The 23,926-nt window shown below is 42.8% G+C and overlaps 1 protein-coding gene across 2 annotated transcripts in view; it reads right to left on the bottom strand.

Moving 5' to 3' along the window:
- Positions 1-4,692: 4,692 nt before the first annotated feature.
- LOC119498866 (zinc finger E-box-binding homeobox 1-like) overlaps positions 4,693-23,926 on the bottom strand; it is a 93,017-nt gene continuing 73,783 nt past the window's right edge. Inside the window, exons 3-8 of one of the 2 annotated variants that reach the window (XM_037787960.1) lie at positions 18,647-18,799; positions 17,140-17,342; positions 16,270-16,396; positions 13,526-15,324; positions 12,483-12,663; positions 4,693-8,253 (exon numbers count right to left, since the gene is read on the bottom strand). In XM_037787960.1, the coding sequence (XP_037643888.1) occupies positions 7,541-8,253; positions 12,483-12,663; positions 13,526-15,324; positions 16,270-16,396; positions 17,140-17,342; positions 18,647-18,799 (3,176 nt within the window). In that variant the 3' untranslated portion in view covers positions 4,693-7,540. The remainder of the gene's footprint in view (positions 8,254-12,482; positions 12,664-13,525; positions 15,325-16,269; positions 16,397-17,139; positions 17,343-18,646; positions 18,800-23,926) is intronic. The other variant, XM_037787961.1, reaches the window with a different exon arrangement.

The raw sequence follows: 23,926 nt of genomic DNA, 5'->3' as shown, positions 1-23,926 counted from the left end.
GTACATTTATTTATTGCACATTTTACATTTATTTATTGACGGACTGTACACACTATGTTCACCCATTCACTCTGTATCTTTTATATCTCTATTATTGTCTTCATAATTTTTGTATACCTTTACCTCTGCTGTGATTCACTCTGTTTGCTGATGTTGCTGCTTTGACACCTGAATTTCCCTCCGGGGATTAATATAGGTTCATCTTATCTTATCTTATCTTATCTTATAATGTACAGCTAGCGGGTCATTGTTTTGAAATAAACCCCTTCAGGGCCATGAGAGACCCCTCCGCTTCGTGTTAATACAGCAGATATAACTAATGTCAGGGTAAATGATGCTTCCATCATCCCAGATGTTTGATGCCTAAGACAACACGTCTAAACAGTCACGTCTGGTTGATGTGACTCCATCAAGATTCTCTATTGTAAAATATGTAAACTGTTATGTTTGTTTCAGTCATCATCACTGTATGAAGGGTTTATCATTAAGATTTAGCTGTAAGTTGGTTCAGTTTTCCCTCCAGCTGTTATCAATCATGTGTTTTATGTCCTCTGCCTACTGATGGATAGTGTTTCTATGCACTGAATCTCCTAATATTAACTTTATAATGTGTTCATACATATAAATGTAGTGATTCCTTCACTGCAGCCCTTTTGAGTTTTTAAGATTTTCATTTGTAACATGTTCATTTTTTATGGTTTTCATCACTTATTCTTATACTAAATGTTCAGTAATGTTCTTTTTCTACATTTTCCTTATTTAAATTCTATAATATTTTTAAGACGTTTGAATTAATTTTCATCAAGCTTTGTGCATCATTGTAAATATTGATATAAAAACGTTTTCTCTACATCCTGAAAGATGAAGATGCTAATATTGCAGATAAATATCAGCTAGCATGGTCTGCTACGTTAGCTTTGACTCTTAGCATCTAATATTCATGAATTCAACAGTAGTATTAATATATTGTTTAAATGTTACTGAGCTAGACCTGAGAAGAAGAAGACAAGATGATCTTCACCGTGTTTTTCTGGATCTTGAGGGTCACCTATGTGGGCGGCCCAACCTGTCATCCATGTGCTCACCTGTTAACTTCTGTTTCCATGGAAACTAGATTTGTTTGGCTTTGAATAAAACATTTACTATATGGTATATGTTTATTGGTTTTAGTTGTATTATTTCAGAAGTGTGGGACAGGCACATTTAGATGGAAAAAAAATGATGTAAATGATTAGTAAAAAAATAAATAATTTGAATATAGTGTAAAGTAATATGAATATGAAACAGTTCCATTTGAAATAATTTCATATTATAATTGAATGAGCTCATTTTATGTATCTCAACATTGAGACCACAGTTGTGGGACATGAAGAAAGTGGTGTTTTGACCCATAAAATACTCACACACTCATACATCAATTTTATTAAATCACATTATTTAGTATGTGAAGATGGATAATAACAGAGTGTATATATTTATTAGTTTTTAACAAACGTTACTCAAACAGGAGGAAGTAGTGCATTTGTTGGGGACTATGTTCAGCTGTGGATTAATACACATAGAGTGACTATTTACAACAGCAGGATGGAACCATTCAGTTCCAATTTAATGGTAGCTTAAGAGCTCCTTGTGGAGTGATTAAAGAAAATTTCGAATTGCTATAAAACAACAAATATACTATAGATAAGTATTGATCTATACAGATGTCTGCTATATCGCCTTGCTTGACCGTTTCCCAGGAAGATAGCCTACAGTTTTAAACATTTTTGTTGTTTTAAAGTGATTTACAGAAACAGTAGCTTGTATATCACACGCCTCGAGGTGGTTTCCTTTCACAGCTGCACAGAGGAAGTGACGAGCAGACCATGTACAAGTCAGCTGTGACGCCCCTCCCCCTGTCTTGGAGGCCTGGCCTGGCTGCCACAAACATTCTCAGTTTACAGCTAAACAGTACACTACAAGATGTTTCTGAGAACATTTGAGGAGAGAAATAGGCATTAACGTAACAGAATATTGATTCATATTTGATCAGCACTGCCTAGTTTGCGAGTAATTGACAGCTGCTCAGAGACAGCAGCTGGACGGCAGACTCCAGATCAGCTCTTACTGCTTGTTTTCCTCCGGTCTGTGAAATCTTGCAGATGCCGTTAGGAGCACCGGAGGACACAGAGGCACATGATTTTTTTCAGATTACCTGTCTCATGTACTACTGTCAGGATATTTTATAAAAATAACTTTTTTAAATCATATTTGCTCCATTTCTACCCACTGCTGTCTTCATTTTGCTTTAGATAGGTCTATAAAACAGCATTCAGTGTAAACTGTCTTCTTCAGTTTTTGACAGTTTGAAGTTTTCTGCTCAGCAAAACAAACCTGATTGCACTGAGCATAATATACCCTCTGCACAAATATAATATTATTACAAACTTTATTTAATAATCTCATGGAGATCAAGATGTCTTTTGCAAGAGATACCTGAGAAGGTTACAGCAGGAGAGATGGATCAGAGAAGATGAGACACACAAGCATCAGAAACAATCACACTCCTCTCTAAAAGGTCCAAAATTCACCCAATTGGATGAGACTTCAAGCTTTAATATCCTAGAAGTTCATACCATTTATATGGTGCAAAGCACTAGAAGGCAGTCTGCCTAAGTTCAGTATTTACTTGTGGAGTGTAAAGAGTTGTCCAGTCCTGGGATCTGATCTGATCCGCTCTTCTTGTTGCTTGTGAGGACCATCTTACTTTCTCATATAGCACTAATGTTATGACCTTTTCCGTTGTATACATCAGTCAAGTCCAGGTCTTTCAATGTATAGCCCTACGGTGTGTTCCAATCCACATACTTCTGTACTACATACTCATTATTTTGAGTGCATAGTGCGTTCCAATTGGGTAGTACGGCAAATGCAGTGTACTCAAAGTACCCGGATGTTGTACTCAAAGCGGTCAGATCGTTGAGTGTGGAACGCTGGACACTTTCCACACTCAACTGCCTCCATCTTGGCTACGTAGCGGAAGGGGTGGAGCCACGACCACTATCCAAACATACGTAGATAACAGAATAAAACAATACGCAAACATACCGGTGCATTTTTAGCCAACAGGAGGAAGAGGATACATCGTAGGTGTAGGCGACGACGTTGGAAACGTAATTTCCACTTGGCTTTCATTTTTTTCTTCAACAAAGCAGGCAGATATTTTGGCGGGTAGTTGACGGGTAGGACCTAAATGAGGCAGCAGCGCAACACAAAGGAGGCCAGCTGCCGTAAAACCCCGAAGAAGAAGAAGATATTTTGGCGGGTAGTGAGCCGCGTTGAAATGTTGTGATCGTCATTTCCGGTCAGTGCGCCACAGAGTATTCGATTTGAGACGACCCTACCCCGTTGAAATTTACGCATTACTCAAGTGAGTACAGAGTGCACATAGTGCACTACATTGAAGTGTACTTCAGGAAGTACGTGGATTGGAACACACTCCTAGTTATTAAATACACTATTCGAGGTCGGTGGCAATGCAAGGCCTGACTGGCACACTGTTATTATTTTATTTTAATTCCTCCAGGATTTTACCAGGTCAATCCCTGTCACCTGGGTGTTTTTGCTTTCAACTCTCAGGTCATATACTTAGTAGGGCTGTCAAAATTAACGCTATAATAATGCGTTAACGTAAATTCATTTTAACGCCGCTAATTTCTTTAACGCATTAACGTAACTTACAATTTTTAGGTTGTAGCAGGCTCAGTTTTAAAGCTAGAGTGAAGATACTGACATCATACAAAACTAGAAAAACCTGATGAATCCATCGGTATCAACCAGGTCATACTAGCTTGTCGCAAAAGAGGCTAAATAACGCTCCAAACTTGCGCTAAAGTTTGGTGAGGAAAAACTGTCATGGCCATTTTCAAAGGGGTCCCTTGACCTCTGACCTCCAGATGTGTGAATGTAAATGGGTTCTCTGGGTACCCACGAGTCTCCCCTTTACAGACATGCCCACTTTATGATAATCACATGCAGTTTGTGGCAAGTCATAGTCAAGTCAGCACACTGACACACTGACAGCTGTTGTTGCCTGTTGGGCTGCAGTTTGCCACGTTATGATTTGAGCATATTGTTTTATGCTAAATGCAGTACCTGTGAGGGTTTCTGGATAATATCTGTCATTGTTTTGTGTTGTTAATTGATTTACAATAATAAATATATACATACATTTGCATAAAGCAGCATATTTGTCCACTTCCATGTTGATAAGAGTATTAAATACTTGACAAATCTCCCTTTAAGGTACGTTTTGAACAGATAAAAAATGTGTGATTAATATGCAATTAATCACAATTAACTATGGACAATCATGTGATTAATCACGATTAAATATTTTAATCGATTGACAGCCGAAATGTGAGTGAAGTCTGGCGTGTCCTGGTGGCCTTGGTATTGTTGCATGTGACCCCCCCCACAAACCCCCCACCCCCCTCTCTACTTAAAAAAGTAAGTGAGTCAAGAGTAAGTTATTTCCAAGCGAATTGAGTCCAAGTGTGCAACTGTGACTTGGATTTCTAAGGATGGGTAACTGCTGCTTATCGGATGTCAACCATGTCCTACTATCCTGACATAAAACATTGCATCCTGTTGCATTTATCCCGGTAGACTGATAGATTAGGAAGCTGAAAAGTAAAACAAGTGACTCAGAAATGCTGTCTTATATTTTATTGTGATGGGGAGTCATAAAAATGGAGCAAAACTAAGATAAAAACAATACAAAAAGACAGTGGATTTACAAAGGGTGAGGACAGAACAAACGATATGCAGCCTTCGACAGTACAATGGAACAAGTTGGCACAGAACAGAAAACAGGGTGGCGGGACGATCTAAATTTGGCTTCGAAATAAAAAGGGAGGCTTCATAACAAGATCCTTCATTAAAACGGCAACGACTCATGCTTTTAAAATCACAGAGTTTTAGAATTCAGTAGCTTCATAACGACGCAAAGAGCGGATGCACATGTAACAGTTTCTATTTCTCACTTCATTCCGGTCTTTTTCTTTCTTTTTTTTTTAGCTTAAAACAGAAGTCATGTTTACAGAATACATGTTTTATCTTTTTATGTTTTTTTTTTTTTTTTGTTAAAACAAACTTCAGCTCCCAGAACCACATTTTGGGTGTTTTTTTGTTTGTCTTGAGATTATTTTTCATACTAAAATATATTATTGTATCAATTCAAACTACAGTAATGTACACTACAATGTGTAATAAATAACCATAAAAGAAAATATAAAAATAAGACACATAAATATAAAAAAGTCTTCTAAAAACTAAACAGGTACATTTTTTTTTAATCTGTGAAAAGGGTTCTAATACTGCCATTGTTGAAAAAACATACAGAGGACACACATAAAAACAAAACAATTAAAACAGACTAATATTATAAACACTGTTCGGTAAAACCAACTGAAAACACTTCGACAGAGACCACATTCACTAACGTTTGTTACCTGAAGTGCCGGACAGCTCGTCACAATTTTTCTCTCTTTTTTTTTTTACTATCTGAAAACAAGTGCATGAGTTCGGCTGAATTTAAGATCCTTCTGTCTCCATTTTATTTGAATCTTGGTTTTGTATATTTCTGATTTCTTCCCGAGTTGGATAACATTCCCTGCATGTTTTTTTTTAGCTTTAAATACTTCAATCTACCTTAAAAGAACATTTTCTGTTTTTAAACACGTATGTAAACATTTTTAAAACTCTGACTTGTGACATAAAGTCCAACATATTAACTTGCATTTAAAAAAAACAAAAAACTTTTAACATCAGCGAGTTTACAGGGCAATTCATATCTACAGGTAAGCTCAGTCTGGACTGTATTTATCAATGGTTCCCACACATTCCTCGGCTCGAAACATTGTTTTGTTTTTACTTTTGAACTTCAATTTAAAGATTTTGGACACTGTAGAGCAAATAGGACCGTCAACTGAGCCATAACTGAAAACAGCAAATATTGAAGTCTTTAAAAGTCTCATAAAATATGCAACTATCGGTATCAGGACCAAAAGCATTTTTTAAAGATATACTATGCAGAACTGAAACAATTAGTAGTTAGTCGATCTGCAAAAATAAGCAGAAGCTTTTTTTGAAAACTGATATTACTTTTCAAACAAAAATGCCAAACATTTAATTTAATTTGCTGCTTTTCTCAGTTTCCTTTTATCATTGTGAACTGAATATCTTTGGGTTTTAGATTTTTGTTCAGACACAACAAAACATCTGAAGGCCCCATCTTGGGCTCTCAGATATTAAATTGTTCCTTTTACACAATTTTCTGTCATTTTATAGACTTAATATATTCCAATTAATTTCACAGGAAGCATGTTTCAGTAATTGTGACAAATGAGCTGTTCTGTGCAAGTCGACAAACATTAGTCAATATGGGTCTCGTGTTAGTAACAGAGGGCAATAATACTGGCTACATGTGTGAAGAAGAAATAATAACACTGTTCAATGGCACTTTTAACAGCACACAGGTCTTGCATAAGGCTGGAGGCATTGGGGTGGAGCAGGGAACAGCCCTGTTCCTTCACATACAGTATGACTTCATATATAAGCTAATAACACTGAAACACGGACTCAGAACTAAAGTCAACCAAATTAAGGAGAAGCTTGGTAAGAATGGGCGCATGTGTTTCTGGAACCACAGTTGAGCCCGGCAAGGTGGGAGTCTGCTTTTGAATCTTCACCTGGAGACTCCACCCGTGCAGGCTACGCCAGGCTGCTAAACATAGGCGCCCTGATGCTGGCTTTAAGGTTGTGACTCCACCTTCCCTGATTGGACAAATTTGGTTATGGCGTACAGGAGCCACCTTCTCATCCCGGACTCCCCATCCCGCCCACAACCCTCCCCAAGAATACTTTGTTTTCCTTAAGGCTAACAGTCAAACTGAAAACAAAAAGTAACGCTAGCTAGCAAAGACTAACACTAAACACAAACAACATCCCGCTAGCTAGAGTACGTATATAACACTGAAGGGCATACAATGCATGAGGCATGTATCCATAGGTAAACCAGGAATACTGTAGTGCAGAGGTTTTTGTTCGTAGAACTCAATAAAATACTGATTTAGGAAACTTCATTGGCAATAAAAAGGTATAGAAATTTTCTTTCTCATCTTTACAGGGTAAAATGTTTTCAAACAAGAACAAGGTTAGTAACACTGACCAAATGAAATCAAACAAACAATAAAACAACCTGGGATGTCTCAGTAACAAGTCTAACAAGTTGATGGGTGAGTTCTGCTTTAAAATCTGTACTCCTATAAACAATTTTTAACACTGATATTTCATTTCCACAAGAAAAAAAAAAAGTCATTGTTTTGTTTTTCTTTTTTCTTTTTTCAAGTTCAGGCACACCTGGGTTTTTGTACACAGTAGTGGACCGTTAAGATCAGGCAACCGCCCCGACTTACTTGACTTTTCTGCGGTTTTGTCTTAATCAACTCGACTTCAATAAGCGAGGCATTCGAGCTGTCCCGAAGAGATTTCCCATCCTCTATTTGGCGTTTGTCACCTCGTCCTCTATGGGTTCGGCGCTGTCTGACCTGTCCCTGATGCTTTTGTCCGTATTCGCTTCACAGTCTGCAGTTTCCTCTGTATCCGCACTTGCCGGTTCCTCCTTCTCTTCAGTTGTTTCCTCCATCTCTTCGTCCTCCATGTGATCATCCCCCACCTCGACTTCCATCACATCGCAAACGACCTCCTCGTCCACCTTCTCTTCCTCTGCCTCTTCCTCTCCTGTCGCGTCTTCCTCCACAATCTCCTCTCCCTCCTCGTCATCGTCGTCATCGTCCTCAAAGTTACCCTCGTAGATCTCGCACTCGCCGTCGTCCACCTGCACGACCCGGATGTCGTCCATACAGATGGCCTCGTCGTCGTCGTCCTCTTCCTCACTCTCCCTCTCGTCTGAGTCCAGTTGGGAGGGCGGGGTCGTGGTCCGACTGTCCGACTGCAGACCGGTGCCGGGGCTGCCGATCTCCGTCTGAACCTCGCGTGGCTCCAAACCGGAGCCAGAGCTTGGTCCGTCCTTCTTGCAGTAGGAGTAGCGGTGGTTCATGTGCTGGGAGTACGAGCCAGAGTGAGAGAAACGCTTCCCACACTTATCACACTGGTAAGGTTTCTCTCCGGAGTGCAGCCTCGAGTGCTCGATCAGGTGGTGTTTGTGTTTGAAGGCCTTCTTGCAGATGTTGCACTCGTGCGGCCGTTTTCCTGCAGATGATAGAACAAAGAGTCAGACAGGCTTTGGCTTCCAAAATATCACAAAATAAACTGATACAATCTGATTAAAGTAATAGAGCAAAATCTGTAACTGATAATTAGTGGAGAAAAAATTATCAAAGATATTCAACATACTCAAGTGAAGTGCCAGAACTTAAAACTGTTTATTAAATGTCTTAAAGTGATTTATGGCTTATTGTCCTTTTAGGTTCCCCATCTCGGGATCCAGCCCCCCCACAAGGGGTCACAAAATAAATCTGAGGGGTTGTGAGATGATTACCAGGATAAGATAGGAGCAACATTTCTGCAACTCAAATTATAGCAGAAATGTATTAATATGTTAATATTGTTTATTAAGACATTCTTCCAGTCTTTCTTTTTATCTACAAATTATTTGAATGTTTTCAAAGAAAAATAACTGGCACCTATTTTGATTAAATTAACTATTGTAAGTAATTTTTCAAGCAAAAATTCCAAACATTGTTTAGTTCCAGCTTCGAGATTATGAGAATTTGCAGCTTTTCTTTGTTTAGAGGTATAATATGCAGCATTTTCCTAAAAAAAACATGTATAGACTGGTACTTAAATAATCCCTCTCAATCATCACTTATGACCCACTAGAAGTGTGTGGTGGTACAGAGACCCTGCAGCCCTCCGCCTGTATTTTCTCTTTTCTTCTTATTTTGTCTTTTCTGTGTCCGGGACGTTTCTGAGTGTCAGCAAAGAGCCTTTGGGCCCTGCGTGGGGGTGTAACACCAAGCTATGACAGAGAGCGTTGGTATTTGACAAGCAGCAGGTTGTTACATCACTGTAACCTCCTCTCTTTTTTCTGTGCTGTGTGCAGAGTGTGCTGCTATCAGTGTGTCAGTTTGACCGAGCCGACCACAGCGGCAGGATGAAACGTGCGCTTCCATTGCGTTCATTCAAAATCCGGCAATGTAGTACCTTCCTGCAGGGTTGTGCGGAGGTGTGGATGTGTTTTTTTGTGCTTCAGAAGTAACCGCCTTAACACGATCAGATAATTACATTCTATTTCTCTGATTCACTGCTTTGTTCTCGCTAACACCGCTCCCTCTCTTCATTCACTCTATAGCTCGCTCGACCATCGCTGCTCTCTCTCTCTCTCTCTCTCTCTTGCTCGTTGAGCCGGTGAGAAGGGGCCAATTTTGAAACAGCAACCGACAATACCGACGTCATATACATTTAATGTGACAATGAACTGAAATGTTTTGGGATGTTGGCCATATGAAATAAACAATTTGATATCATCATCTTGGGCTTTGGCGTGATGAGTCATTTAACAATTTTCTGACATTTTAAAGACCAAACAATTGATTGGGAAAATAATTAATAATAATTAATTATATTTAAACGGATTAATCAATCGATTGTGATAATAATCATTTTACAAATATACAACAGGTGACGAAGGGGAAAACAATTTAAAGGTTTACAAGCCAAAAAGGTTGGGAGCCAATGCACTGAGGTAAATAAGCCTGTAATGAAGTAATATTTCCACAATAAAGCACCATTCTCCATCTTTACTCAGTTAAAAAAAGGTATGCAAAGTTGTTCAGAGTGGAGGTAAACAAGAGAGTTAAAATGTTTTAAATCTCGGCTGGCAAAGTAATTGCTGACTCATCGGTATAAAAAAAATGCCCTTAAGGACACTCAATAAACCAAACTGATGTATTACGTATGTATGTAAGACGGAGCCTGTGAATTTGTGTCTGTGGTTTGTGTTTATGTGGATGATGTCATAGCCGAACCATCACACACCTGTGCACAGTAGAGCAGCGCACAGATAACTGTTAACAGACTTTAATAAAACCACATTCCAATGTGATACCAGTTGGAGCTTCAGGGAAAATATCCATTAATTCACCTCAAGAGTCTCATCTCAATAAATACTGATGTCAAGTCTTTCTGAGCTGGTGCATTTACAGGCCAGCTGTCCCATAAAGGTTACAGTCACACTAAGTATAACATATTTAATGAGAGATGATGTCACATGTAAAGGCAAAAAAAAAAAAGGAAAACAGAGACCCTACTGAATAAAATAAACTAAACTTATTTCAATTATTAACAAACCAATTAGTACATTAGTGTTAATTCAGCACAGAGATTTGAGGTGTGATTTTTAGGTGACTTTTTTCCTTTGCTTCACGTCATTCACTCCCTCATATACTCGTATGGTTAATGGAAAAGAGCCCTCAGTAGGAAAGAGCTCTCAGTAGGGAGAACAAAGAGGCTGCTCAGAGGATGGCACGCCGGGGAAGCGATCGCTAAGCCGTGGCTGAGGAGCTCTTTACCTGGGTGGCTTAAGGATTTTTTAAACACACCTGATTCCTAGCCTGATTCTCCAGCCTGCTAGCCCCCAATCTATACCCTTGTCTGCTAGCCTCCAGCCTGCTAGCAACCAGTCTCCACTCCTGTCTGCTAGCCTCCAGCCTGCTAGCAACCAGTCTCCACTCCTGTCGCTAGCCTCCAGCCTGCTAGCAACCAGTCTCAACTCCTGTCTGCTAGCCTCCAGCCTGCTAGCAACCAGTCTCAACTCCTGTCTGCTAGCCTCCAGCCTGCTAGCAACCAGTCTCCACTCCTGTCTGTTAGCCTCCAGTCTGCTTCTCCGCCAGCTAGCCTCCAGCCTGCTAGCAACCAGTCCCCACTCCTGTCCTTTAGCCTCCAGCCTGCTTCCCAGCTGACTAGCCTCCAGTCGGCTAGCCTCCAGCCTGCTAGCCTCCAGTCGGCAAGGCCCCTGTCTGCTCCCAACCCTGAGCCAGCTCGCCTCCTGGCAGTTCCTGACCCTGGGGACTTTGAGCTATCCTCTTTCTTGGGGACTTCCCTGGCTATCTCCTCAAGGTATCAATGGGTCAGAACCCCCAGAGGGAAGCGTGGGTCTAGAAGACATTGATCCCCTAAGCTGCCCTGCGCCACAGAGACTCAGCTGCCTACTAACACAGGGTCTCCGCAGCCCAGCACCCGATTGATGCCCAGTTAGACCCCGAACCGGACCCTGAGTTGGTTGTCCCTGCCGAAGTTCTGTTTGTTCCCGCGTCAGGGGTTTTGGTCGACATCCTGTCTGTAACTGCGTTGGAGGTCCTAGCGGACGCCAAACCTATTCCTGAGTCTATTCCCAAGTCAGGGGTCCTGTCCTGGTCTGTTCCTATGTTGGGGGTCCTGGCCGACGTCTCATCTGTTCCTGGGTCAGTCATCCTGTGCTGCTGCAGTCACCAGGTCCCAAACTGCAGCAGTCACAAGTTCCGGGTTCCTAAGCTGCAGAAGCCATTAGTTCCTGGCTCCTGAGCTGCAGCACCCATCAGTTCCTGAACTGTAGCAATATCGCTGTGCCACGTCAGTCTCCCATTTTCCTGGTTCCACCGGCTCACCTGCCTATCTCTCAGCCGCCGGACTCCAGTCCAGCACTCCAGCCTACTGTTCTACTGTCCTGTTGCCAGCCTCCTGTTTGGCCGACGTACAGCCGGTACATCAGTTACCAGCTGTCTTTCCTGACCTCAAGTTCTGGAGTTGTCCTCGAGAGGGGTCCAGTCTCCGTGGCTGTCTTGCAGAGCGGTCCCGTCTTCGTGGCCATATTCACCATCGTCAACATCGCCAACCTCCACGCATTCCTCCAGAGCAGTCCTGCCTACGTTGCTGATGTCTTGATTGTCCTCCAGAGGTGCTCTGCCCTCCTGTCCATCCTCCAGAGTTCTTCTGGCTCCCTGGTCGCCTTCCAGACCTGCTTCGCCCATTGGCCCTGTCGCCTGGTCGCCCTCCTGAGAGGTTAAGCCCATCTGCCCTGCTTCCAGGCCGTCCATCTGAGGTTTCCTACTTTGCCTCTGTCCAGCCCCCGGGCCTTCTGCCCAAGGTTTCCGCCTTTACTCTTCAGTTCTCAGGCCATTAGACCTGCAGTCACCTGACCTCCTGCTCACCTGTACATACTTCCCCAGTTTGTCATTCAAATACCAGCCTAGTTCCTTTGTTCTTTGTCAGTTCGTCTTCATCTTTTGTTTGGACCTTTGCTGTCAGTTTCCCTGTTGCCTGCCTGCTATTATCTGCCTGCCTTTGAGACTCTAAGCCTGTACGCTTTTTAAAATAAATCATTGAATTCATCTTCGAATCGTGACATATACTCAGTTGAGTATTATAAGTATGGTATAAGAAGTAAATGTGTACATACAGTAGTTCCTATGTTTGAGCCAACTTTTAGTTGTAAGGCATACCTGTGTGTTCATATTTGTGCCTGAGCAGGGAGCTGCCCTTCTGGAAGACTTTGGAGCAAAGGTCACACGGGTAGACGCCATTTTCCAGCCGTCGCTTCTTCATCAGTGTGGCCGGATCTGAGTCATTCTGCTCCTCCACTGTGGAGACGCCATCAGAGCTGCTGTCCAACTTCTTCTCCTGCTGTAAATGGAAGAAAATGACATTTATCATTGTGGTTGTCCTTGAAAATTATACTTCAGGTGCTGCAGTGGAGCTACTCTGTGGTCAGAGTAATAGTAGTGGAACAGATAGGAGAGCTTGATGCTACGAAATCTAAGTAAATTTCCCACAGAGGAGATGTCGTCTGGTAGACACTACCAACTAGAGTTGTGCTGATATCCTGTTTTGCCAGTCCGGTTTTGGTTTGCATAAAATCAGACCGGTGTATACACCTGCATTTGTTAGTATGACACGTTCTGGCAAATTAAAAACTAGCCGACATCAACAACCTGTGTCAACGGTGTCACGGTGCTAATCCCAACTGATATTGCATTAGTAATGAGCAACTTTATAAACAGACTAACCACAACACTAGTGTCTGACAGGCCATGTGCAATTTACTGCCGATCCGAGGCCAGTGACTTTGACATAACACCAGCAACATGAAGGAGACCAAATTTAAGGGGAGGGGGGGGAAAGCCCACGTTGTGTTTGTTTACTAGAAAGTCCATGTGTTTTTTGGGGTGACGAGACGGGTTTCAGCCAGCCAGTGTATTACAACGTTATAACGTTGACCCAAGCCAAGTTCCCGTGTCTTCCTTGACAACTGCTGATTAAAGTGAAGGGGGTTAGACCTGAAGTTACCGACAACTTCTGCCCAGGCTCACTTACGGTGGACTGACCTTGAAGGTGTACCAGCTATTCTCATTTTAGTTTACAGCCGCTCCAAGTTTCGGCTGCTAAGTAAAGTGCGACAACTAATGATAAAATGGTCCGGTCCGGTGTTCGGCTTAATATCAAACTGGTTTGAAATTTTTTACACTGACCCAACCCTACTACCAACCTTATGGCCGTTCAGTACGACAGTCTTTGCTCCAGTGGCGTTGCCGGCCGTAGTGGCGTAGGTGTAGGTTAGCTGGGGGATGAGAATGGTGCGTTTCGTCGTGGTGTTAATGGCGCTGAGACAGCCCACCGTGCCCTGACCAGCGATGGCCACTAATGTGGGCAGCTGTGCGGCAGTGACGATGTTGACAGATCTTCCGGTCTGAGGCGTGGTGATGTAGATGGTTCGACCCTCCAGCTGCTCCTTCCTCAGGCAGGTCAGGTTCAGGGGCTGTTCCTGCAGCTTGATGGGAGGCGTGGTCGTTTCCAATGCTGCTGCGATATGTTTAGGAAGGGAGAGGTCTAGCGGTTCGGCCTGGGAGTCCGTGATGTCATGGTCTTCTGGCTCGCTCTTAACGATGACGAGGTCCTCGGCGTTGAGGCTTAGTGGTGAAGAGTCTGAGGGAGAAGCACTGCCAGATTCTGATGAGGCTTTGTTGGATGTTTCTTGGGAGCCGTCTTCCTCTGCCTCTCCATTCTGATTCGAGAAGTCCTCTGAGCTGGAATTTGTGTTTTCAGTCTTTTTGCAAACCGCTGTAGCTTTATTGCGGTATTTGCCCACATTTTTCCCAGAGTTCATCTTTGCAAACCACTTTCTGACCACATTCACGGGAATACTGACAGACTCTGAGATCTTTGTCAGCTCCACCTCGCTGGGGTTGGCATTGGAGGCGAAGTAGGTCTTGAGGAGTGAGAGGAGGTCGTCCACAGGTGGCTCCTCCAACGTCACCCCCGCCTCGCTTAGCAGAGCAGCGAATGAGGGGTCCAAAGCGGCGGAGTCAACGGCCTCCCCGTTGGCTGCTTTGCGGTGCTGGAGGAGGTGTAACGCCTCCAGGTTGTCGGGACAGTCATCGCATAGTAAACATGTACTGGTGCTGTTGACTTTTGGCATCTGAGCTGTTGGGGGGTCTGAAGTCATTTGTGTCTGTGTAACTGCCTCTGTCTCCATGTCTGTGATTGCCAAGGATTCTGGCTCTGCCTTTACAATGGAGAGGTCGGTCACCTCTGGGGTTGAGGGTCTATCTGTCTTGGTGGGGGTAGGGGCTGCAGCAGTGGTGAAAGTTGGAGGGGGAACAGAAATGGTTTTGGCAAAAAGCGGTGCAGGCTGGGTAGTGGCAGTGGTGGCGGCTGCAGGGCTGATGCTGTAGTTGATGATGATCTTCGTGGTGCCGTCGTGATCCACAAAGGCCGGCAGGCTGATGATCTGCTGCTGGGGCTGCTGGACTACAATTCCGTGCTTCCCCTGCGTCACCACCCCGTTTGCCGTGCCCAGCACCTGCCTGAGCACGTTTCCGTCCATCGCCACCTTGAGCACATTCTGCAAGTCGTTCAGATTGATGCTGATGGGCGACATGAGGCCGACTGTTGGTACGACCATAGCCACACCCTGAGGCAGGGTTGTAGTTGGAACCACAGCTGGCTGTGCCGTCCCTCCGTTCACCACTCCGTTGGTACCAGCTGAAGTTGCCGGTGCCGCCATCACAGGCTTGCACTCGTATTCCACAGGTTCAGATTTGATCTGGGTGACGGGGAGCTGCTCCTGGAGGGGTTTGCTTTCAGTCTTCTCTTTAAGAATCACGCGGGCCGGAGCTATTACGACTGGTGCGGTCTGGGTGGTGGGTGGGGGGGATTTGATCGACGTTCGAGGGACGCCATTGGGAGGTGCTGCACCCACACACTTCTTACTGCTGATGTGGGAGCTGTAGGAGCCTGAGTGGGAGAATCGCTTCTTGCAGTTTGAGCATTCATACGGCTTCTCACCTGAGAGGGGCACACAGAGAAATCAAAAAAACTGTTAAAAAAAAGAAGCTTTATCATGTTATATTAGGTTGATTTTTATTTTTTATTATGTTAGGTATCATACCTCTTTTGGTACTGACCGAAATGAGTTTGCAGCACAGACTATCTAGTACACATTAACTAGTACCAAAGTACTAGTAAAGTACCAAAAGCTGGCATGAAATATTTGGTCGGATTTACAATCCTATTTACTGAATCTTTAATCAGATAGTTCCTGATTTTAAATCACAATTTGCCCAATTTTAGACAGAATTTCTACCAGTTTGTCTTTGTTTCTATGGTAAACTTTTTTATGTTTTCATGCACATGATTTTTGAACTCAGTAAATAACAAGTGGAAAGCCTGATATAACAGAGCACCCAAGAAAGAAATGACTAAATCAATATAAATCCTGGGGGCGGCAGTAGCTCAGTCCGTGGGGACTTGGCTTGGGAACGGGAGGGTTGCCCCCGCACATCCCCGCACGCCCCCGCAAGTGTCCGCATGGACCAAGTACGGAGTGTGGACTGGTAGCTGGAGAGGTGCCAGTTCACCTCCTGGGCACTGCCGAGGTGCCCCTGAGCAAGGTACCGACCCCCTAAAAACTGCTCCCCGGGCGCTGTATAGTAGCTGCCCATTGCTTCTAATATACTAGGATGGGTTGAATGCAGTAGCTAAATTTCACTGGGTGCTATGCTATGTACAATGTGTGACAATAAAACATTGGATATTGGATTTACAAAACAGCTCTAATGAACTGGTGATAACTGTGTACATTTGAAAATAACATCAATCAACAAACACAGCAATTACAGATAATAAACGACTGCTACAAGACTTGAGCGGCCTGGAGTTTTGAGCAGTGTCAGGTTGTGCGAGTGTGTAAGTGAACGAGTGAGAATGGCAGTTGTCGCGGCAACAGCTCACCGCTGTGAATGCGCAGGTGCTCCTTCAGGTGGTGTTTGTACTTGAAGGCCTTGGAGCATTCGGTGCACTTGAACTTGCGGGTTCCACCTGTTCCTCCTGATCCACCTGTCGACTGGGAAACGTGACGCTGAGACAGACAAAAAAAAAATGAAAGAAGTCGATGAGGACGGTGACGAGAAGCTGCGTGTGTCCAGATGAGTATCTATTGTTAGCATGAGCTGTTTAGTATTCATGGGGGTGAAGAAAAACACGGAGTAAAAGCTTTGACCTTTTTTAAAAACACAGTAAAGATTTACATTTTCTTCAGTTTTACTGCCGGTCAAAGGTTTAAGAGGATCATTGATTATCTATGCAGAAGGTTTTAGTTTATGACTGGATTTGCAGATTGCAAAGCTGCGTGTTGATTTTGAATGAATCGTAGTGCATGAAAGCAGACCCAAAAGTCAAGGAATTTATCAGGTGACCAGCACACACAAAACCAAAAAACATTTAAAGAAAAAAAGCAAAGATAAAATCAGCTAATTCCAGTTCAAACACAGTTAATTGTAGTTACTAGTATATGGCAAAAAGGGCAACAGGAAATTAATTTCTTACAAGTAAGAGGTCCAGATAAATCTAGTAAAGCAGCAAGTAGTACAATCTAGTCTGTAGTAAAATCTTAATTAAAATCCAATACAAAGAAACAAGCCATAATATAAGACTTCCAAAGACAAATAAACTAAATATAGTAAGACCTTTCCAGCCTTGAAACCAGATATCTTTTTAATATTTGACACTTTGAGACTTATGGCCACTGCTTTATCAGGAATGATTTGATCCTGTGCTCAACACATCCTGCAGCAGCCCACAGCCTTCAGGCTCTGATGTTACCTGCTCCCTGGTGCCCCTGTGGTGGCTCATGTGCCTCTCCAGCTGCGAGCGGTAGGTGAAGGTGTAGCTGCAGTGCGAGCAGCTGTAGTTGTCCTCGCTGGTCTCGTGGCGATACTTGATGTGCTCCTTCAGCGAGGCGTTGCGCTTGTAGCCCCGGGAGCAGTAGGGGCAAGTGTGCAACTGGGAGAAGGAATCTGGCGTGCCTGGGATGGAGACAACAAGGAGAGGTACATGGAGGGTGATGCTTCAAATTCTGCCATCTTTCATCTGATTTAAAGGTGCAGTGTGTACAATCTGGCGGCATCTAGTGGTAAGGTTACATATCGCAATCAGCTGAAACTTCTCCCGTGTGCCAAGCGCGTAGGAGAACTACGGTGGCCAAAGCGAAAGTGCGAATGTCCCTCTCTAGAGCCAGTGTTTGGTTTGTCCGTTCTGGGCCACGGTAGAAACATGGCGGCCGGCTCCGTGAAGAGAACCGGTTCCCTATGTAGATATAAACAGCTCATTCTAAGCTAACGAAAACACTCTCGATTACAGGTGATTATACACTAAAGAAAACATACTTATTAATATTATATTCCCACTAGTCCTTTAAGCTGCCAGTTTGGTCGAATAGCGTAAAAACCCACTCCCCCCCCACCCCCACAACTTTCCAACGTCTGATTAGGTGAGGCTGTGTCCCACCATTTCCGTAACTTTCTGAAACTACTGATCTGACAGTCACGCCTACTTCTCGCCGTGATTGGCCAGCTGTGTATCCTTCTGTGAGCCTAATAACTATTCATTTTCTTTGACCTGAGTTGCCTCAACCTTAGCCTCGGCTTTAATAGCTGCTAACGGAGCACTTGATACTAAAGTGCCGCGTCTGGGCTTTGCTGTACTTTGAAGATGGACGTTCAGCTAGTCAAAAGTCTTTGTGTTTTCTGGTTGTAGCGCCTGACTGTCCCATACGATGATATGTAATTTAAGTTGATCGTGATTGAATGGGTATTTTCTTAGAGTGTGTTGCTGCTACCATACAACCTTGGAATCCCTCACAGCATTGCTTAACATTGTTCACTTCTGTCAGTGCCACACAGTCACAGTTAACTGACACAAACAGCAAGCTGAACTCTTTCCTTCATTTAGTCCTCCAATGATCAGGAAGAAGTTTACATTTGGTAGGATCTAACATCATAGTGTGTGAAATTCTAATGCAATTTTATGGATAAAAACAGAAAGTCAAATATATTATTATTCAATAGTTATCATTTAATTATGACCTTTGGCTCACTTGTAAACAATCCTTGAACTAGTGGGCATTCCTTTTTTGTCATCCAGTTATGTGACAGTTGTATAATCACATTAAAATCTTGCTTAGTGAGGCTTTAACTAGAAATAATGGCTTGTGGGCATTCAGAAAACAAAGCTTTTGATTCCAGCATTATTAAGAAAATCAGGATCCAAAATGAATATTCACAGCACAGTTGCTGAAATGAGCAGTTGCGTGTCAGTGTGTAAATGTTACCGTTTTCATCAGCTCCTCCCGTCTCTGCTGGACTCTGCTCATCCTCAGGGGCTTCGGGATAGATGACGGCTGTGTCTCCCTGCTGGAGAATCTCATCTACTAGAGTATCTGTCTCAGCCTCCTCTTCCTCTTCTGACACATACTCCTCCTTCACTGAAAACAACACACACAAACAATGTTTTTGAATCTGAGGATTGGATTTCTCCAGCAGAGCAGGGTGATGGACTTATTGACCAGTGACAAAGAGTCTCAGTGAGGGCTGTCAAAGTTAACGTGATAATAAAATTTGTTTTAACGGCACACATTTCTTGAATGCATTACTGCAACTTGTGATTTTTAGGTTGTAGAGGGCTCCACCTGCAAGCTAGAGTGAAGATATTGGCATCATATGAAACTAAAAAACCTAAGGAATCCATCGGTACCAACCATGTCATACTAGCTTGTTGCAAAGGAGGCTAAATAACGCTCCAAACTTAAGCTAATTTTTGAGGAGAAACTGGCATGTCCATTTTCAAAGGGGTCCCTTGACCTCTGACCTTCAGATATATGAATGAAAATGGGTTCTATGGGTACCCACGAGTCTCCCCTTTACAGACATGCCCACTTTACAATAATCACATGCAGTTGATGGTAGTTGCTCAATCCAATTCTGGAGATATATTCACAAAAACACTCTCTGTTGCCATGACTGAACCAGCAGCTGAATGTGACGTTGTTTTGCAGCAGCGCCACTAGAGAGCGCCACAGGGCCTCTTAATGATTCCCTAAGATGAGCATGTTCCTCTCTTGAACCAATTTATATTCCTATAATCAAAGCCTAGAGAGCACAATTTTCCAAAAAAGTTGATAAATTGTTTTTTTTTTTGGACATTTGGAGAATAAACTTAATGGCTCTGAAAAACCTTTTTAAAGGTAAATGTCCTGATTTAGTCAATAATCCTGGTGGCTACCCATTAACTGAAAAAATCCACCTACCCCACTGTTGATGTTACGAAAGTACAGAGGTCAGTTTAATATCATTAGCAGTGAGGTGTGGGGAAATATGGATGAAGTCAACAGGATGTAGAGGAAAATCCCCAATGAGTTTTTGACAGTTAGATATTGGCCAAACATTTGAAACTCTTCATGCGTACAGGAGAGGCCACAACCCGTCTACAGGACAAGAGGAGAAAGGTTAAAGGAACATCAACTAAAAACACTCCAATGATTCAGCGTTCGTGACTCTTCTCAACCCCATTTCTGTACAAAATTGCAAACATTTTAGAAACCACACAAGAAAATACCTCACACAGCTTGTTCCACTGACCTTTTCAGGTTCAAAAATTACTTACTAGGCTAAGGTTAAAAGAAAAATATCAAAACTGCTGTTCATATAATAGCTGTGCTGTGCAGGAAGCCATGACCTTGTGGATACTTGCTAAAAAAATACTCCTGTAACGTTTTCTCACCATCTTTGATTTATAACTTGGACACAGCTACATCCTGCTTATCTGATCAGCTGAACTGTCCTGATGATGTTTGAGTTCACGTGAAACAGCTGTTTTGCTGTAAAAGAGCACTATGTGTTTCCCTTTAACTATAATGAGCCTTACGAGGAAAAATTATAGAGCTGGACTTGATTCTAGTGTGGCACTTCAGAGGAAACTACGACACTGTCCAACACTTCCTCTCATTAAACCAAACACTCTATTCCATCGAACCTCAAGTAAGAGACTCATAGACAAACAGACGTGCATGCATACGCTCACAAACTCATGTAAGAGTGTCATCGGCCACCACGAGCTGAACGTTTGAGCCTTTTCAACAGGCACTGTGAGCAATAAGATGTAAACAAGTTTGACATGAAGGCTGGAATTTGCTGTTATGACTTGCCAGTGATATTTGGATGTTTATAGAGCAGAAAGAGAGGACAGACTTTTATCACGTATCAAGATTTACATTGGCTTGCTTTTAATCATTGATACAAGCAACAGATGAAAAATAGAAAGGTCAAAGTGGCCGAAAAAAACAGTATGTTTGAAAATGTCAGTTTAGGGCCTGAAAATGTACTAGAGCTCAAAGCGACTAAAGTCTATGGAGCATTCTCAAGATGTCTCTTATTTTGTACGTCTAACATTTACAGAATTACAGTTTAACTGGCCCAACTCTGATATCAGCGTTTAGTCTATAAAGGGTTAATGTCTGTATTGAAGGAATTTAGTATGGCACTTCCATAGGGTACTCACAAGAGACAGAGTTTAATGGGCAAAATCAAAGCAGCAGAGGCTCAGATATCTCTCTATTATGGGTCAAGCTCCAAAAACGTGGTATCCTACATTTCCCATAATGCACCGAGATAACATCTTTCATTCGACACCCCACCTCTCAGGTTTAAAGTCAAGTGAGGCAAGAGCCAAGGCAACATCATTTCATTGGTATCGTTTAGTTTCTATTGTTTTCGTACTTAAAGGGGCTAAATTTAAAATTCAGAGCATTTCTATTGCCTCCACATGGCTCTCAACATGGTGATGGCTTAGCCGGTGGCTTGCAGCTAATGGTGCTAACTGTGCTAACAGTGCAAACGACAGCAACAGTGCTGACAGAGCTGACAGCAGCTGCTTCTCATTTCCTGATTTTGTGCCTCCTCGTCTCCTCGTCTCCTCGCTCCTCCGGCTTGTGACCCGGAAATCGATCTTGGTGCTTCCCAATTCCTAAAATGCATCTTTAAAATGACGACTCTGAGGCAAGGATGTCTCATTTATTAAATGCCTGTTGCCTCGGTCGGGACAGCGTTATCAGCTGTAACCGCCATATGAGCGCAGTGCAGAGCTGAACCAGTGGGGCATGCTCACATGCACTAACATGCACTAAAAGGCACATACAGCCGGCCCGGCGATGTCAATAAAGCACAGAGAAGCTCTAATTACAACACAGAGAGAGAGAGAGACTTCATTCTCTGCTCAGGTAGACATTAGTCCTCTATATCTTTACATAGACAACAGTCGTTTGCTGCTGTATTAACGCTCCGCATATCGTATAGAGCACCTCTACGTACCGAGATTTATTCCATTTGCTCCATGCGTCTTCTTATGCTATCGGTTTGCTCTCTTTATTCTCTTCTTCAAGTCTCAAAATGTTTTACTCTCGCATGTAAGCACCTTGTTTTGAAAGGTACCGTATAAGTAATAAGCATCCGTTTCTCGTTGGTTGGAACAGCGTTTCATCACTTGTAGTGGATGGTGTCTGTTGACTTGTTAAAGATCTGGTGGTGTATTATGCCGTATAATGATCTTTCTAACAACAGTGGTAAAGTATCTGAGGCAGAGACGTTACCTCACTTTCTGTGTGCAAAAACATTGATAAGAACAAGCAGCGAGGTGAAACTGCGACCAGCGTTGCCATGGAGATCAAGCATTTTGAAATGCAGGCAGGACCGGTGCCAAAGGCCACACCTCTTCCTGCTGAGCCTTGTCAGGGACAGGTGCAGCTGGCTGTGTGTGTGTGTGTGTGTGTGTGTGTGTGTGTGTGTGTGTGTGTGTGTTCATAAAGGAGAGGCGGGACCAGGCCAAGCCCTGTTAAGCCTCATTTTAAACACACAGATCTCTGCTTCCCATGATCTCATCCAAAAGCTTTCCAAATCTCTCCTTTCCCGCTCAGAGACACACTCATCGAACTTTCATCGTGCTTCTTTCTCTCTTTACTCATCCCTCTTTCTCTTATTACCTCTTCCTTTCTTCCCCTTACCACTCCTCTTTATCCTCATCTCTACGTGTACCTTTTATTCTGTTTCTCTCCTTCCTCCCTTTCTCTTCCTCTCTCCAATCTCTCCCAGAGTACATCCACAGTAACAGCAGCAGCACAAGATGTGTTCAGGAACAGTATTGTGTACGTAAAGCCAGCTAAATCTAGAAAGACATTGTCCTCACACTGAGCCAGCACTTTTGACATAAAAAAGAGCTTTTTTGGCCGTTGATCAATCTGAAACATTAAAGAGGACAACTTTCTGACGACTTAAACACTCTCTGTAATCACTCCTTTTAAATGTCAATGTAGCTGATCACACACTATAGGTGTTGTCATTAACCTGCTTGTACTGTATGCTGATTTGGTTATACAACTGATAGTGATCATGAAACTGATTGATTGTTGTTTCAATGCAGCAGAACAGGAGTTATTTTTCCCCTATTTGTTAAGTTGTCTGCCAAAAAAAATATGTAAATAAGAAACGCTAAATTGTAAGTTGAAATTGAAAGTTTAAATCAGAGTAGAAGTGATCCAAGAGGGCAGGAGGGGACAGAACCAGCTAAGATTCTTCTCATTCCTTACAAATGTTTAGGGCTGCAAATAACGATTATTTCCATTACTGTTAATCGTTTGGTCTAGATAATAGTCTAGGTGACGTCTCAGCCCGTTCTCATTCTCAGGCGTCAAATACTAAGGCTTTGTCGCGGCCATTGGTGTTTGGTACAAAAGGCACCACTTAGCGCCAATATGACGCAATAAAGCTTTACATTAACTATAATGTAAACCCATCCGCAGTAACAGTTAACGCTCCGAGAAAATGCGCTGGGAGACACACCAGGCGGGAGTGAGGGGAGATGGATGGGTCCAACAAACACAAGGCTGTCATCCAGGAGACCGCTGTTCATGTCCCGTGTTCACAACGTTCAGTGTCATTTTCACTGAACAAAGTTAGAAGTTTTAAGCCCAACTATGTAGTTGTTTCCTAAACCTAATCCTAAAGTGACACCAAGGGTAACTATATACGCCAAGGGGCGTGACGTCAAGCGTTTTTTCAGTGTCTAAGCCATTTCTGGTCACGCTGCTTCTGTCACCTCCTATGTACTTGCATTATTATGCTATTATATCGCCTGATTCGACTGTTCATTAAATGTGCATTATCAGTCGTTATAAGCCTCATAGATGTGGGTCCGTAGAGCCCTGATACACCTACTACGTTGCCAAAGTGAAAGCGAACTTAAAAGCAACACTTTCCAACATGTTGTCAAACTGAATGAAACCTTATGTTTTGAACACAAACAAAACGGTTTGTTTAGGTTAAGGCAACAAAACTAAAACTTCTTTAGATTTAGGCAACAAAACTACAACTTCTTTATGTTTAGGGAACAAAACTACAACTTCTTTAAGTTTAGGCAACAAAACCACTTAGTTAAGTTCAGGAGAAAAGATTGTTTTGGCTTAAGATTTTAAAAAGTGAAAGTGAAACTTAAGGTTGTGGACACAAAGACAACTACATATAGCCTCCTGGGTGAGTCCTGTGTTTGTCTAAACTACAGCGCC

This window comes from Sebastes umbrosus, chromosome 12 (assembly GCF_015220745.1).
Source record: "Sebastes umbrosus isolate fSebUmb1 chromosome 12, fSebUmb1.pri, whole genome shotgun sequence".
Classification (NCBI taxonomy): Eukaryota; Metazoa; Chordata; class Actinopteri; order Perciformes; family Sebastidae; genus Sebastes; species Sebastes umbrosus.
The sequence above is the reverse complement of the archived record's forward strand: the minus strand, read 5'-3'. Positions and strand labels throughout refer to the sequence as shown.